We start from the raw sequence: 16,475 nt of genomic DNA, 5'->3' as shown, positions 1-16,475 counted from the left end.
CAAGAGAACGTTTGAAAGCAGGCAAGGCCATCTTAAAGCACAACAACCCGTGGCTACTAATTTCGAGGTGCACGACTATGTGGCTTCTTGTATTATCGTCCTTAGAGCACAGGCCTGCAATTTGGTAAATGGAAGTTGGCTCTGCCAGCAGTCAGATCTAGGCTGAGCTTATATTTTAGTCCTGTTGACTCTGGCTTCATGAATGCAGGGCAGACGTACTAAATCTAAGTCTCAGTTTTCTTCTCTGAAAATGCGGGCCAGTATCTTATGCAGGGCTATTGGTAGGATTAACAGCAAGCATGTTGTCAAATACACACGTTCGGTTTCAGAAGACAGGGTTATGTAAAACCTAGTTCATAAATGATTCCATGACAAGCAGGAAAGTTAACACCGGCGTCCTGATCTAGAAGAATACATTCCATTTCCTTTCTTAATTCACCTCTGGAGATATTTTAGTCTCTAAGAGAGTCGTCAATTTTGCAGATGTGGTTGCAATCAATTCTCGAATACAGTTTTATTATCTCTAATGTAATAGCATTTTTGAAAGTCCTGAATAACACTTTGGTGATTAAATGTGTGGATTACAACCAAGCCCACATTTTAGACATTCTGATGATGAATATATTTGGGACGTTTCACTTCTTGAAGGGAGTATTTGGTGTTGGATTTGTGTCTAGGGATAAGGTGTATTTTTCATCAGAATGTTAATGAGAAAGTTAACCAGTTTGTTACTTAGAGATTCTCATCAGGGTAGACATCTAATCTGTAAGAGGTAAGGTTTGGAAGGCTTATTCTGCCTTACTCTCTCTTTCTCTGCTCCCAATACTCTTGTAGCTGAGTGAGATTATTTTGACTGCAACTATTTGGATAAGTAAAGGCTGTTTTATTGTATGCACATCGACTTTTCAATTATCTACACAATATAACTGTAGAAAAATTATTGTGCCATCAAAGGCATGAGTGATGTGACCTTGAACAAGTTAGCCATCTCTGAATCTATTTCCACTTCTAGAAAGCATTAGCCAATTAGCTCTTTAAAGTAGGAGTCCTGGTGGTGCTCGTCAGCAAGTTGGCAGTATTAACCCACTTGGGCTCCAAAGGAGACAGACCTGACATTCGCTCTGTGAAGAGTACTCAGCCTAGAAAGCTGAGCGAGGCAGTCCTACGCTGTCACACGGGGCCCTTCTGAGTGGAGGTGGCTCGATGACACACAACGACATAACCAGGACAACAGCGGCAGCCACTTCTATTGAACACAGGAAGAGAGCGCGGCATTTCCTTACACTGTTGAGTAATTCCTCACTGGTAACATAAAAGTAAGTGTTGGCCTTGCCCAACAGCTACCTCAAAAGGCTCCAGAATTCTCCTTGCAAATATTGCAGAAGATAAACTTGTATGTGAGAACAAGCAGTTCTTTGTGCACATGAGATGTTCCTCTGTGCGGAGCTAAAATCGCATCAGGAGATGATGCAAGTTACCAGTTACCCCACGCAGATTACAGGGGAGAGAGATACTCTCTCTAAACATGATTCCCATATGCTCTTTTCCCCCAGAGCATTCTGTAGCACCAGCAACTTGATACTGAAATTGGTGTCTAGGTCGGTACAGGTGTGTACTCACAATGTGACTCACAATGATCCTATAGGACAGAGTTGATTGGTACCCTAGAGTTTTGGAGGCTGCTAATCTTTTCAGGACTGTAAAGCCTCATCTTTTTCTCTAGGAGCCGATGGTGAGTTTGAACTGCTGACCTTGCGCTTTGCAGTCCAACGTGTTAACCAACTGTGCTTCTAGGACCACTTTGTCTCTAACAAGAATCTATCGGCATATTTAAATACAAATAAGTGGGACAGCACATGTATGCACTGAAGACACACATAAGGATACCCCCAAGACATAACCAAACACTGGTTTCCTGAGTTTGAAGGCTTAGAGACATAGTCTCATGGAACAACTCAGTGGATGGCTAAAATATAGTATAGTTCATAAACGCTGTGATCTGCATCCCTGTGAACTCAATAGGGGTCTGAAAAGTTTACCAGTGGCCACCTAAGACATAGGCCACCTCTACACAGGAGGAGAAAAATAGTAAGAGGTAATAAATTGCAGAGAAGAAACCCATCTGCCTGAGTTGCAAGCTTATCTACCCTGAGGCCAAAAGAACTAGATGGTACCCAGCTACCGTCACTACTATTCTGACTGAAGCCACTGTAGTTGGCTCTGGATAGTGTGGGCGGGACAATATGGAGCAGAACTCAAAATCTTATTCAAAACAACACAATAATCAGACAAACAAAATGGAACACGTTGTGAATTTAGAATCGTCTATCCTTGAGATCACTGTATAAGCTTGGCACCTATTAGACACCGTCAGCATGAGATCAAAAGGGCAAAAATCACTCTAAAAGAAAGGTGAAAGGTAGGGGGCAGGGAGGCTGGAGCACTGGAAAATGAACACACTGAGCTGAAGTAAAGAGAGGGTTGACAGAATGTGATAAATGTAATTCATGTTACCACACGATTTGTGTACAAGCTGTCAACTGGAAACCTCACTTGCGGGGTAAACTTTCACCCCAAATTCAGTAAGATATTATTTAAAAAGAAAGGAAGAAACTTAAGACTGCCCTTTCTTGAGTAATGTTTGCAAACTTCATCTGCATTCCTCCCTAGATTCAGCAAAGGGCAATTATGAAAGCCACGAATGGAATTTACTAGGCACGGATTGATGGGAAAGGATAAGAGGATGGTAACTAAGTAGACGATATGATAGACAACATTCTTCATAATTTTCATGGGAAAGATTCTAGGATGGGAGAAACTGTTTGAAACAGTAAGAGGGAAATGGTACAAAGAACATTCTTTGATGTGATATGGGGAAAATTCGAGACAATGGCCTTGGGAGAATGACAGAAGCTGGTGGTGGTGTGGTGGGAGATAAAGACAAAGCCTCATCTTTCTCCTGGAGAGCAGCTGGTGGTTTCGATCTGCTGACAGCCCAATATTCGGCAGCCCAATGCGTAACCCACTGTGCCAATTCCCTGGTAGTTGAGAATTCTACCACTCCAAGATCTCCCTATAAGTTGAGAATTATAAATAGATCACAAGTGGAAACACAATCATTGTAATACCCTGCTCTACCTTCCACCTTTCACTGACACTATTTTGTACTTGGGAAAATTCTCTCTATTCACAACTCTTGAGGCTTTACTCTGCCGAGTAGTCCCTCAGTCGCAGCCAAGACTGCCAGGCTGTGTTCTGTCTTGTTCTGTCCCAGGATCATCATTGAGATCTCCTGCACACAACAAAACACCTGTCCCTAAGAAGGTGGCCCAGGCATGAGAGACAATTTGTATTGTCACCTTCTCCTGCATTTGGGAAGAAAGACTGAACAGCTGCAGGCTACAGCTGGGGCTCCCTGTGGACACTTGGAGGACCCAAGCTTTGTGTATGCACAGAGGACGCAGTCAGCCCAGGCCCACTGGGAAATGGCTTTAGTTCAGGCAGGCAAAAGGACAAGGGACAGGAACCGAGGGTGATTTCTCTGGAGATGTTGTCAGGGTAGAAACAGCACCTGAGAATCTTGTGGCACAGAGTAAAGCTGTCCCCTCGAGGTGGTCCAAGAAAAATACAGGGCGAGAATGAGCACTTGATGAGCATGTAGCGGAGGGGCCGAGGTGGTGCAGTGGGTTAAAGGATGGGCTGAAAACCATAAGGTTGGGTGTTCACACCCACTAGCTGCTCCGCTGGCAAAAAGACAAAACTATCAGCTCTTGTAAAGATTTACGATCTTGGAAGCCTTGTGGTTCTATGCCATTTTTTATCCTCTCTAGGAGTTGGAATCAACAGGGTGGCAATGAGTAGTGGGTGAGAGCAGCTAGCTGCCTCCAGAGTCGGATGTTGACCCATGGTTCACCCACAAGCGAAACCTCCTTTGTTAATGGCCCGAGGAACGCCCATGCCAGGTCCCGTCCAAGGAATGTGCCCACTTGTTGGGTCTTCGCTCTTCATGCTGAAAACTTGGTAGCATCGGAAGCAAACTGCCCAGCAACCAACATTCCTCTGAGTTTAACGAGGGATCAAGACAAGCAAAGGCGTTAAGTCATCACTCTCGCCAAGTATCAAACTCATTACCATGGAACTGTTTCTCATGACAGGCGAGCACTGCCTTCAGGTTTCTCAGGCTGTTGATCTTTATCGGGGGAGAAATCCTCATCTTTCTCCTCTCTTTGGTTTCAAACTTCTGACCTTGAATATACTATTACACCACCAGGGCTTCTTCACTTTCAGAAGCCCCTGAAACACTCCGTGTGAGTTAAGAATTGAAGGTCGGAAGTCCTCTGTCCTACAGGATGTATAAGGGAGCGCATGATACCACAATATGATGGAATGCATATAAAAACGAGGGAAGCGGTGGGATCCATGATTCTCCAATGTTCTTCTCGGCCGCTTAAAAAACATTGTAGGTGAGGAGAGAGGGGAGCCCAGATTCAATGTTATAAAAACAGCCCCATAAACAGAGTTTCAGATCGTCTAATATTCTATTGTACATAGAGTTGGTATGAGTCAGAAAGTGACTCAATGTGGCCTAACAACACACAAGTATACAAAGGATCATGTCCTTCAGACATGTTATCCAGAGAGACCAGCCTATGGAAAAAGACCTTGTGCTTGGTAAAGTGGAGGGGCAGGGAAAGATAGGAAAACAAATGAGATGGGGTGACACAGTGGCTGCAGTGATGGACTAGACTCTAGTGGTGACCGTGAGGTTGGCGCAGACTGGTTCTGAGTTCTGCTCTGTTGTATATCGGGTCACTAGGAGTTAGAACGGGCCCAAAGGCACTAACAACAAAAAAATGTTTTAAAAAGGAAGGGCTCATCATTCAGATAATTCAGTTGATTAATAGCAGCCTCCTGTGTTTTTAATGCCAGGAGGCACCTGGGTGATTTATAAGTCAACCTCAATGGGCTGTAACTTGTCTGTGAATTGCATTACTCTTGAGGTTCATTTCACCTCTAAAGTTGATGTCTTATTGGGGCTAAGGAGTAAATTTAAATCATTTAAATGTGTAATTCGAGACATGGATATAAATTTTGTAAAATACCTTTATAAAACTATCCTTTACTACAAAGCTGAGGATGTAAATGAGGTAGGGAAACAGGAGGAATGCAAAGGGAAACACCAGAATGGAAATCGGGAGAATGGATACCCACTGTGAGCTCTACCCAGTGTCCCAAAGGCACCGTGGTGCAGTGGTTCCTCACTCGGCTGCCGGCTGAAAGGTCCGTGGCAAGAAGCCACCAGCTGCTCTGTGGGAGGACGATGTGGCCGTATGCTTCCGTAAAGAGTGCCGCCTTGGACACATGCTGGGGCAACTCTGACCTGTCTTGTACGGTTGCTGCGAGGCAGAATTCACTCCGAAGCCTGGGTTTGGTTCGTTTACTATGTAGATTCCCTACCACTACTTTTTGTAGGAGGCTCCGTTTTGTTTGATTGATACCTGGAATTTTTTCCCGACTGGGAAACAAACCCACATTCTGCACAGTAGCGGCGGCGTCTTTCTGTCTTGCTTTTCTGGTGTCACGATCTCCCCCGTAGGGTCTTATTCAATTATATTAGACGTTCGACTCAAGTTGCCCTTGCTCGTAAGCTCTCTCTCATCCTTATTAGAAGGTGTGTGTCCAAACGGAGCAATTCAAGGAGAAAGGACAATTTTTAGGAGGTGCCGGAGGGGCTTGGTTTGTTTTGAGACAGAGTAGTAGGGTGCTGCACTCAAGGTGGCGGAACAGTGGGGGTATTTGAACAGAAAGAACAGAGCCCGGTCCAGATCACCTCCAGCAAAGTAGTGCTCACGTGACGAGTAAAAGTCTGTGACTACCTACACAGGGACCAGTGACTGCTTCCCTTTTGAATGGCTCTTGGGTCTCCCATGGCATACTGCCCTGTCGCTTACTGCCCACCTCCCTGTCACTTACTGTCAGCCGTGTCTGTGTCGGCTGCCTGGTTTATGTTCTTTCCGAACTCAGACTGGCAGAGTCCCATCTTAGCCTCTTCATTTCTTAGTAGGCCTTCTCTCTTCAATTCTAGCTCAACCATGAGTCGCCTGATTCCATATTACTCTTCATTAGTCCCCATAATCCAGAAACTCTGACCTTATTCCACCTTTCTGGTCAAATTCCCTTGAGTCATTAGCTCTCATGACTTAGTGGATTATGCATTGAGCTGCTAACTACAAGGTTAGCAGTTCAAAACTCCACATGTTTTGCAGGAGAGATATAAGTGTGTTAGGCAGGGTTATCTAGAGAAACAAAACCAGAACATTTATGATTACAGATTAGATAGATAGGAAGGTTTATGCAGCGAGAAGGAATATAATGGCCAGTTAGTCCACACACCAATACAAAGGGCTCAGTTAGACTCACTTTCATAGAACAGTTTATACACTGAAGGTCCTTCAACTCACTCAGGCTGTAGGTCCAAGGTCAAGGAAGCAGACAGTGGAGTCTGCCCTTAGGCAAGACAGGCAGAGTCCCCAGGCATCAGACAGCAGGGCGGGGCAGCAACAGTCAGTAACACAGGAGCGGGGTGAAGCAGGCCCAGATGGGGTCTCGAACTCTAGCGGTGTATATTATACACAAGGTCACACAATCAATCAGCAGCTTGGTGAAGCAGGTCTTGAAGGAGTCTCAAGCTCCAGCAGTGCATGCCAAGGTGACATGATCCACAGATGGCTCAGCCCACAGGTAGTGCAGCACACGGTGGAGGCAAGGAACTAGCTCAAGCAGGAGCACGCTGGTCCAATCATCACGCAGAATGAGAGATGGGAGGCCAATCTTGGAAAGCATTTATCTGAGTTGCCCTCCAATCAAGTTGTGACCTCATTAAATTCTGCCCACATGTTCCTTTGGAGGCCTGATTGGTACAATAAACCTATCACAGTCTACCCCTTGCCAACTTGGCACTTGTATACAATTCTTTAGCCATATATAATTTCCAGACGTTAATGAAACTGCTTATAGCCATTAATGAAATTATGGTTACAACATCATTTAGTTAGCATATATGAAAATGAAAACACACTGAACCCATTTATATCTGGTGTATCGTGCATGAACAAGGGAAAGATATTCAGTAAACACATATAAAGAAGACATACTGACAACCACAAACCTCACTTTTGCAATTGATTCACATGGTCGTAACTGATAGGTAGAACAACCTTCTTCTATTACCCATTCGGTATTTCCTTTTCCCTCAGCCAGCATCTCAGCTGGCCATGGTTCTTTGCCTGGCGGGGTGACCTAGACCTTCATAGATTTCATGTCGGCTTGGTAAATAAGTATAGGGGTGGAGACTAGCCTTTCAGCCAGGTCACAGCCTGATAATACCTCCTTGTGGGGGTGACCTTCTCATGAGGATTCTGGGAACTTTTTTCTCTTTCTCACTGAAGGGATGCCACACTCTCTCCCTCGTTCACCTTCCTGTTGAAAAGCCACACTCAGAGAGCTGGAGGGGCCACATGGAGACCCGCATCAACACTGAGATGCTTCCACCAGTATTGGATCCACAAGACTTTCCACCCACTAGCTTGTGATCTTTCTGCATTTGGAATCATTGCATGTCCTGTGTGAGTCTGAAGAGGACTTTATGGACTCGTATCGGACATATGGGCTAATATCAGATTGAATTTGATTTGGACTGGGCTGGGATGATTTCTCAATATGATTGCTCTTCCATATGAAGCCCTTTCCTATACATATATGATTGTCTCTGGATTTGTTTCTCTAGTCAACCTGGACTACACAATAAGGTTTTCTATTCCTTGAAAACACTTATAGCCTCAGAAACCCACAAAGGCAGTTCAACTCTGTCCTATAGGGTCGCTGTGGGTCAAAATCGATGCCATGGCAGTGAGTTTATTTGTTTGGTTTTGGTGTTCCATTGAGTGAGGAACCCAACCTCAAACCCCTTAGTTCTGGTTAGAGTTGAGGGGCATAGGATAATGGGTAAGAGGTTTTTATCTTCGGACCAATGCTATGGAAAGGTTGGCATCTTCAGACATCATAACCCAGTCACTTAAATACTTGATCAGGACAGAACTTTATTTCTAGAATGGGTACACTATTAGAACTGATGCTTTTTAAAAATATCTTCTGCCTTGGTGATTTAGGACAACCATTCAGTCAATAACTTAAGCCAGAAAGTTCCCGTTTAGTCTAGACTCATCTTCCTTCACTTCACATCATCAGGTCGTGCTGCTACCTCTGAGCTAATTCTTGACTCGGTCTCTCACTCTCATTTCTGTTGGTGAAATGCTACTCAGCTGGTCTCGTTTCCAGTTTCCTTGCTTTTTAAAGTGTCTTGCACACCTTTAAACAGGTAATCTTTTAAAAAGCAGAGTCTGGCTATGTCGCACCTTGTGCCAAAATGCACTTCAGATTCTCATCTCAACTTCCGTGAGAATAGCATGCCGTTCCCACAATGCTGTGGCCTCTGCCCACACCTCCATCCTCTCACCTTTGCCTTCGCCTCCCTCAGCCCCACTGGAGAATTACAAAGTGAAGTGCTTAGACCGGTGTTTCCCACAGTGGGGCACGCCAAACCCTGAGGGAACTGCCAAGATCCAGAGGAGCTGCAAAAGCAGACCATCATTCTTTATCTGGGATTATGGGCTACAGGACAAATGTGTTCAATTGCTGGGGGGGGGGGGCGGCACTGAGTGGTGTTTTGTTTTGTTATTTGCTCTGAAAAGGGGGCAGTAGGCAAAATAAGGTAATTTATTTCTGTTTTATAAAGGAAGGGTATGAATAGCCATTGATACTTGAAATGTGTCAAAAAATAAGGGTCCCTAATTTTTTTATTTCAGGGAGCAGTGCTTATTAGTCTATTATTTCATTATGGAAGGCATTCAGGAAGATTTATAAGTATCAACATGAAAATGAAAATTTTATTTCAAAATTAAAAAAAAGAAAATCATGCCTGTGAAAATGAGAATGAAGTTCAAAAACACCAGACCAAACACACTGACATTGAGTTGGTCTGGATTTATAAGTGACCCTACAGGACAGGGTAGAATTGCTTCTGTGGGTTTCCGAGGCTGTAAATCTTGACAGGAGCAGAAAGCCTCATCTTTCTCCTGTGGAACAACTGGGGAGTTTGAACAGCTGACCTTTTGGTTAGGAGCCCAACACACAACTCACTACACCACCGGAACTTTTTGCTCAAAAGAAGAGTGGCTAGGAAAACACTATGTTTTCTGTTGGATGATTCCATGATGCTGGGGTGGGGGCCTGTGGGGGGCTGTGATGTTGGTATGCCTTTGGAACGATGTTTCAGTAACGCTGCCCTACCGTATGACATATGACTAAAAGTCTAAGTATTCTTTCATGGCTAATTGATTTTATGGGGAACTACCTGCAAAATACTACAACCGTGCATTTACCTGTTACTTGCACGTTGTGTTGAGGCAGCAAAGACAGAGACGGAGGCTAAATTTAAATGCACTAACAGATGCTGAACGGTTCTGACAAGCCGAACACTATTGCATTAGGCTCTTTCAATGTTCCGCTCCCCCTTCAGTCGGGATTGTTTAAGATATCTAGAGCATTTGTATGAATTTGGGGCAGTTCCTCTTGGTGGAGCTCTTTTTAGCATAACCATATTTTTGCCTCTTAGTTACCGTATGAACTTCATCGGGCAGAGTGATCTGCTTTATGCTTTACACACCGATTCTTGACTACATCAAAGCTTTGCCTACTTGCTTCCAGTGCCACTTGCTGGAAAATAAAGTCATTACCTAATCAACCCGTTCCTGCTCTTGAAGAAAGACATCCCCATTGATTTTTTTATCTCCCACTAAGATGGGTGCTAGCAGCCAGTTGTTGGAGAGGCATGCGGTCAAAGTGACTCTCCTTAGAGATTTCTTTAACGTCTTGCTACTCTGCCACCAGGCTGAAGTTTTGCAGCAAGCAAGCACATGCTTTAGAGTAAAAGTGACTTTTAAACTTTCTTTTCCTTTCTCAGTGAACACATACACTGATAAGGTTGCCAGTCAAATGAAGGCATCTGGGAAAATGGTCTCCAAGACCACCCTCAAACTCAGTGATCAAGCTGAAGAACCCAGGGTAATACTGCGAATTAAGCAAAAGGATCAAGATGAACATTAGCCAAGAAAAAGGGCTCTTGGAGTGGCAATCTAGAGGAAATGAGGGGATAACTCTCAGCTGTCTTCTCTTAGTGGCACCCTGGTGGCACAGTGGTTACACGTTGGGCTGCTTGCTGCTAGGTCAGCAGTTCAAAGCCACCAGCCAGGGAGAAAGACAGGATTTTCTACTCCCATAAAGAGTTACAGTGTCGGAAATTCACAGAGCAGTTCTATCCTCTCCTGTAGAGTTGGAATCAGCTCAATGCACAACAACAAATATGAAGGGCTGCCAAGCAAGAAAGCACATCTAAGCTTTGGCTTCCAAGGGTAGTGGTGGGTTTTTGGGCAGCGGGAAGCGGGGTAGCATGCCAGGCTCCTGGTGGCTGACTTTAGCTACTCAGTCTCCAGCCCCTAGAGGTCAAGCTAGTATAGGCTTAAAGCTTTGACCCAGAGGTCAAGCTTTAGGCCTAAAACTTTCAGCTTAGAAAAATATAGGCATTCACACTAAATCCTATCATTGGCATAAACTACCCAGGGAAGCCCAAGGCCTAAGCCATTCAAAGGCACTTTATCTAGCAGGATGACTCCAAGAGCTCAGAGAGCATCTCAGAGGAGCTGGCCAGGGACCAGTCCTGAAAACTTCTGGAGTTGCAGGATGTGGGCTACCTACACCTGCTGAGTTAACCCTTTCTTCCACAGAGGCCTACTTTAACTTTCAGATTATTGGTAGATCTTTTTTTTTCTTTTTCACTCCAAGGGTTTTCCAAATATTGGATGGGGCATACTTATACTATAGGTGTGTGTGTGTGTGTGTGTGTGTGTGTGTGTGTGTGTGTTTGAAATGAAAAGACGTCTGGGAATCCTGTATTTTTGTTCACTAAGGTGGTTCATTTAAAAAACACAATCACAAAGGGAGTGAATAAGTAATTAACTCTCAGTGCGCCCCAGTTTTCAAGCACATAACTGAGATTAGTGTTGGGGGACACTTACAGAAAGGGCCTATGCTTTGGCACACAAGTCCACACTAATTTTTGTGCACATAATGCCTTTCCCATACTCTTCTTATACACAAATAATATCATACTTCATAGTTGAGGGGACTCCAAAGCATCATGGGAAAATGGAATGAAAAGATAACGGAATCTTCCTGGAAAAGGTTTGAAGTCTTCTCATATTGTCCTCCATCACGTTTATCTTTCCACTTAACAATATATTTCTACCATGATTTTTGTGTAGCTGCAAGCATCCATGAGTAATACAAGCAGGTAGAAAAACTCAAAACTCACTGCCCAATGGTCACCCCGAGTGACCCTAAGGACAGCTAAGTAGGGCTGGTCCTTAGAGTTCCTGAGGCTGCAGATCTCCACAGGAGAAGAAAGCTCCACCTTTCTTTCACAGAGCAGTTGGTGGCTTTGAACTGCTGACCTTAGAGTGAGAAACCCCATGCATAACCCACTAGGCCACAAGGTTCCAGGTAGAAATTCCCTCAAAATCAAACCTATTGCCATTATTGTCAGTTTTGCTGATAGTGATTTATTTAGGGTTTCTGAAGCTGTAAATCATTATTGGAGCTCCGGTGATTTCCAGTGAAAAGGTAAATGACAACATGGAACATATGGTTAATTGGTGGTCAATTTTAATTTTAATCCAGGTCTTCAGACTCACTAATTCATGTTTTGTATTATACCATACTTCTTCTTGTGCTATTCAATTAAATATGCCATCTAAAATCTATGCTTCCTTACGTCAGGGAATCGCTACTTTACATTTTTAGTTGTCAGAAGTTAATTACATTTTGGAAAGTTTTATAAAGTAATACTACATTCTTTTTGTAAATAATAAGGATAACAAGAAGATATGTTTAATTTCCCAGTGAATAAGTTACCTACGGTTACTCTTACTCCTGAAAATAGATTGTAATTCTGAGTATGGATAATAGCTATTGGTTTTGCTGTGAGCTGGAAATGACCATAATTTAACTCATTTAGTACACTTTTAAAAAAGAAACCTGTGTCATTGAGTGGATTCAACTCAGATGAGCCTAGATTTCAGAGTCTGTAAATCTTTAAGGGAGCCAAAGAGCCTTAGCTTTCTCCCTTTTAGTAGCTGTTGGGTTTGAACTCCTGACCTTATGGTTAGCAGTCTAATGCTTACCCACTGTACTGCCACTGTACCCAAAGAACACCATATATGCTCAAGTATAAGCTGACCTGAATACCAGCCGAGGAACCTAATTTTACCACAAAAACTGCATTAAAAATGTGCTGACAAAAATCTGCTTGTACACGAGTATATACAGTAAGTTTATTTCCTAGGAAACGGAAGTTGACACAATCGCTCAAGACAGTTGTGTTAGGCCAGGTTGACTGGAGAAACAAATCCAGTGATACTCATGTATATGTGTAAGAAAGGGTTTTATATCTAGAAGTAATTATATATCTAGAAAACATCCCAGCACACTCCATATCAAGTCCATATGTCTGAGGCTAGTGCATAAGTCCCTCTTCAGATTTACGGAGTCACAAGCAATGGTACAGAAGGCAGGAAGATCACAGGTTGGTGGGGGCAAGGTCGTGTGGATCCAATGGTGTTGCACACATCCCAGTGCTCTGGCAGCAACCAGGGATAGCCAGCAGGAAGGTGAAGGCAGAGAGAGAAGGGGAGAGTTCCAGGCTCCTTCTTATGGGAAGACCATGCCCACAAGGAGGTACCATCAGGCTGTGACCAGACTGACAATTTGAATACCACCCCTACACTTTTATATATCTTCAAATTGTCATGAAATTGTACAACAACCACAGCCATAAGGAAAGGAAATAAGTACTGCTCTTTATTAATACACCAAGATAATTGCAAGCAGTGAAGTTTTGCTCATCTGCTTGCTCATCTGTTTAATATATTTCCCTTTCCCCAAATATATTTACTCCTAAAGAAGTAACACTTGTTCCTTCTCAGAGAACTGCCCTACCTGTCTCATCATCCATATAAAGGTTGAGGATGTGTGGTGATACATTCTTTTGCTCCTAGTTGGAGGATTGATCAACTGACCTCCTCACACCTGAGGATTTTCTGTAAGCAAAGGGTAAGTGTAAATGTGGAGACAGGGCAGGAAACCAATGGCCCGTACATTTGACGGTGAACTTAGTGGTATGGACATTGCCAGTGCAGCACAGTATCTAATATGTTAAAGAATCTGGTAAAGGCATGTGTCAGAGAGATGAGTCCAGTGTGGCTGAGAAGTGTTGAGAAGGATATTTGAATGAGAAGAAGGAGAATGTTGTAATCAGATGCATTTTGGGAATATATATTTCCTTGTTTAGCTCTGTACTCTCTTTTACTCCACTTGTCTTCCATTATTTGATGTATTCTCTCCCAGTAGTTCATGCATTGCTTGTGTGTCAAGAGTTACTTTCTAGTAATTCCTCTTGGTTACATTACCCTTTGTGATAGGTAGGTTTATTGTGCCAGCCTGACCAATGAACACATGTGGGATTAATTGAAGGGCAGTTTAATTGAAGGGCAGAGAGATCAATGGCTTGGCAAGCCTCGCTTTTCTCGTCTCTTTCTCTTTGATGACTGGACCAGTGTGCGGTTGCCTTAGCTGATTCTCTTCCTCAACTTGGGATCTACACTACCTGTGGGACACCCAGCCCATGGACTGTATCGCTATAGTTTGAGGTTCCTTCAAGAACTGCTTTGCCTCGCTTCTGGTGTATACATTGCTTGAACTGGGAACTGCCAGACTCTGTCATCTGACTGACTGTTGGTGACCTGCCTTTCCATTTGTTGCCTATAGCTGGATTGCCTGAATTGCTCTATAGAGGACTCAGCTGTCTGCTTCCTTGACTTGCACCTGGTGGCCCTCATGACAGGAAGGACTGCCAGTGGATTAGCTGTCTCACAGAAGTTGGTTGCACTTGGCCTTTGTACTGCTCTATAGATTAGCTGTTTATTTCTTATGTTGTATCTCTCTCTCTTTCATTCTTCATATATATATATTCCTAAGTGTCCTGGTCTTGTTTCTCTAGAGAATCCTGTCTAGCACATCCTTGATCAAGCCCTACCAGGCATTCTATGCCCTCCTTGCGATCGATTTTAGATCACTTGTTGTTCCCTTGTCCAAAAAAAGAAAGTAAAAGGAAGTGGAAGAAAGAACTAGGAGGCAAAGGACCTTTATAGAGGTCTAAATGTAGGCATATGCATATGTAAATAAATTTATATATAATGATAGGGATATAGTTCTCTGTACATATATTTATATGTTAAGAATTAAGGTAGCAGACAGATATTGGACCTCTACTCAAGTACTCCCTCAATGCAAGAATGCTTTGTTCTATTAAACTGGCATTCCGTGATGCTCACCTTCCCGACATGTTCACTGAAGACAAAATGAGTGCATAAGAAAATATGGTGAAGAAAGCTGATGGTGCCTGGCTATAAAAAAATATAGTGTCTCGGGTCCTAAAGGCTTAAAGACAAACAAGCGGCCATCTGGCTGAGAAGCAACAAAGTCCACATGGAAGAAACACACCAGCCTGTGTGATCTTGAGGTGTTGAAGGGATCAGGTATCAGGCATCAAAGACCCAAAACAAAATCATATCAACGTGAATGAGGGGAAACATGGATTAGACACCTAAAGCCCATCTTTTAGACAATTGGGCATCCCTTCCAGAAGGGTCACAAGGAAGAGACGAGCCAGTCAGGGTGTAGTGTAGCATCGATGAAACATATAACTTTCCTCTAGTTCTTTAATGCTTCCTCCCACCCACTATCATGACCCCAGTTCTACCTTACAAATATAACTAGATCAGAGCATGAACATGGGTAGGGATAGGGGCTGAAAACACAGGGAATTCAGGACAGATAAACTCCTCCGGAGTAATAATGAGAGTAGCAATGCCAGGAGGGGAAGGGGAAGGTGGGGGGTGGGGATGGGGGATGGGGGTGGGGAGAGAAAGGGGAACCTGACCACAATGATCTACATATAACCCTCTCTCAGGGGGACAGACAGCAGAAAAGTGGATGAAGGGAGACAACACAGTAGGTGCAAGACTTGAAAAAGTAAATGTATGGATTGTCATAAGAGCTAGTCCCCAATAAAATGCTTTTTTAAAAAAAATAAGAGTTACTTTCTAATGAGTATGTATGTGTCTACTCAGCTTGTACTGAGAGCAGGATCGTGCCATAATCTTTTCACGCTCAGAATTTTTTATTCAGAAGCCAGCTCCTATTCTCTGACTGTTGTTCTTGTTCAAAGGCGCCATCAAGCCGGTTCCAACCTTACGCACACGATTCTGAACACTGCCCGACCCCGCACCATCCTCCCAAATGTTCCTGTGCTTGAGCCCACTGTTGTAGCCATCCTGTCAATCCATCTCCTTGAAGTCCTTCCTCGTTTTGACTGCCCTTCTACCAACTAGGATAGCCTGCTCCAGGAACTTGTCTGTCCTGGAAACGTGTCCAAAGGAGATAAGACAGTCTCACGATCCTTCCCTCTAAGGAGCACTCCGGCCACACTTCTTCCCAGACGGATTGACTTGCCCTTTGAACAGTCCCTGGCTCTTGCGATATTCTTCCGCAGCTCCGCAGTTCAAATGCAGGGATTCCGTGGCTGGCTCCTTATTCATTGCCCACCTTACACACACACACACACACACACACACACACACACACACACACACACACACACACACACACACACCCTGTGGAAAATACCTTTGTCTTCAGAGTGACACGCTTGCCTTTCAATACTCTAAAGAGGTCTCTGGTTCAGGAACTGAAAGAGAATTTAAGAGAATGTCGTTTATGTTGAGATGCTGTTAGGGATATATTTCAAAAACTTCAGCTATCTTATTCAAAACAGATTAAATGCCTTTTGCTTTTTTATGCAAGCATTACTTCCAAATGTAAGATAATGTGGAACGATTTTTAAAGATTAATCTGGTTTTTGCCTGTAAAGAGAACATCTTAAAATAAATCAACAAGTTTAATGGCTGGAGGATTATAGTAGAGTCAAATGTTCTCTCAAATATTTAGTTTTAGAATGTAGTGTTAAATTTCTGATAAAAATATAACCCTTTCATCTGTTTCTTTTCTTATCAGTGCTGCATTTGCTGTTTTCACTCGATTTAAAGAAGATAACGGGAAAAAAAATGTTGGAAGCCATAGGTAAGACCTTCCTGCTTACATTTAAAAAAATGGTAACTCTTCCCATAGCGATATTTGAAATATGGTATGTTCTACATAGCTGGCTTCTATCGATAGGAACTTTATTTAAAACAAAACCAAGGTTTTATCTGCCAGCTCTGGGCCAGGGTAAAGTATTCCTGGAT

The 16,475-nt window shown here is 43.4% G+C and overlaps 1 protein-coding gene across 6 annotated transcripts in view; it reads left to right on the top strand.

The window, feature by feature from the left end:
- MPDZ (multiple PDZ domain crumbs cell polarity complex component) overlaps nucleotides 1–16,475 on the top strand; it is a 187,616-nt gene that overhangs the window by 20,658 nt on the left and 150,483 nt on the right. For all 6 annotated transcript variants that reach the window (XM_075559920.1, XM_075559919.1, XM_075559916.1 and 3 more), the window contains exon 2: nucleotides 16,246–16,311. In XM_075559920.1, the coding sequence (XP_075416035.1) occupies nucleotides 16,296–16,311 (16 nt within the window). In that variant the 5' untranslated portion in view covers nucleotides 16,246–16,295. The remainder of the gene's footprint in view (nucleotides 1–16,245; nucleotides 16,312–16,475) is intronic.

This window comes from Tenrec ecaudatus, chromosome 10, assembly GCF_050624435.1.
Source record: "Tenrec ecaudatus isolate mTenEca1 chromosome 10, mTenEca1.hap1, whole genome shotgun sequence".
Classification (NCBI taxonomy): Eukaryota; Metazoa; Chordata; class Mammalia; order Afrosoricida; family Tenrecidae; genus Tenrec; species Tenrec ecaudatus.
The sequence above is the reverse complement of the archived record's forward strand: the minus strand, read 5'-3'. Positions and strand labels throughout refer to the sequence as shown.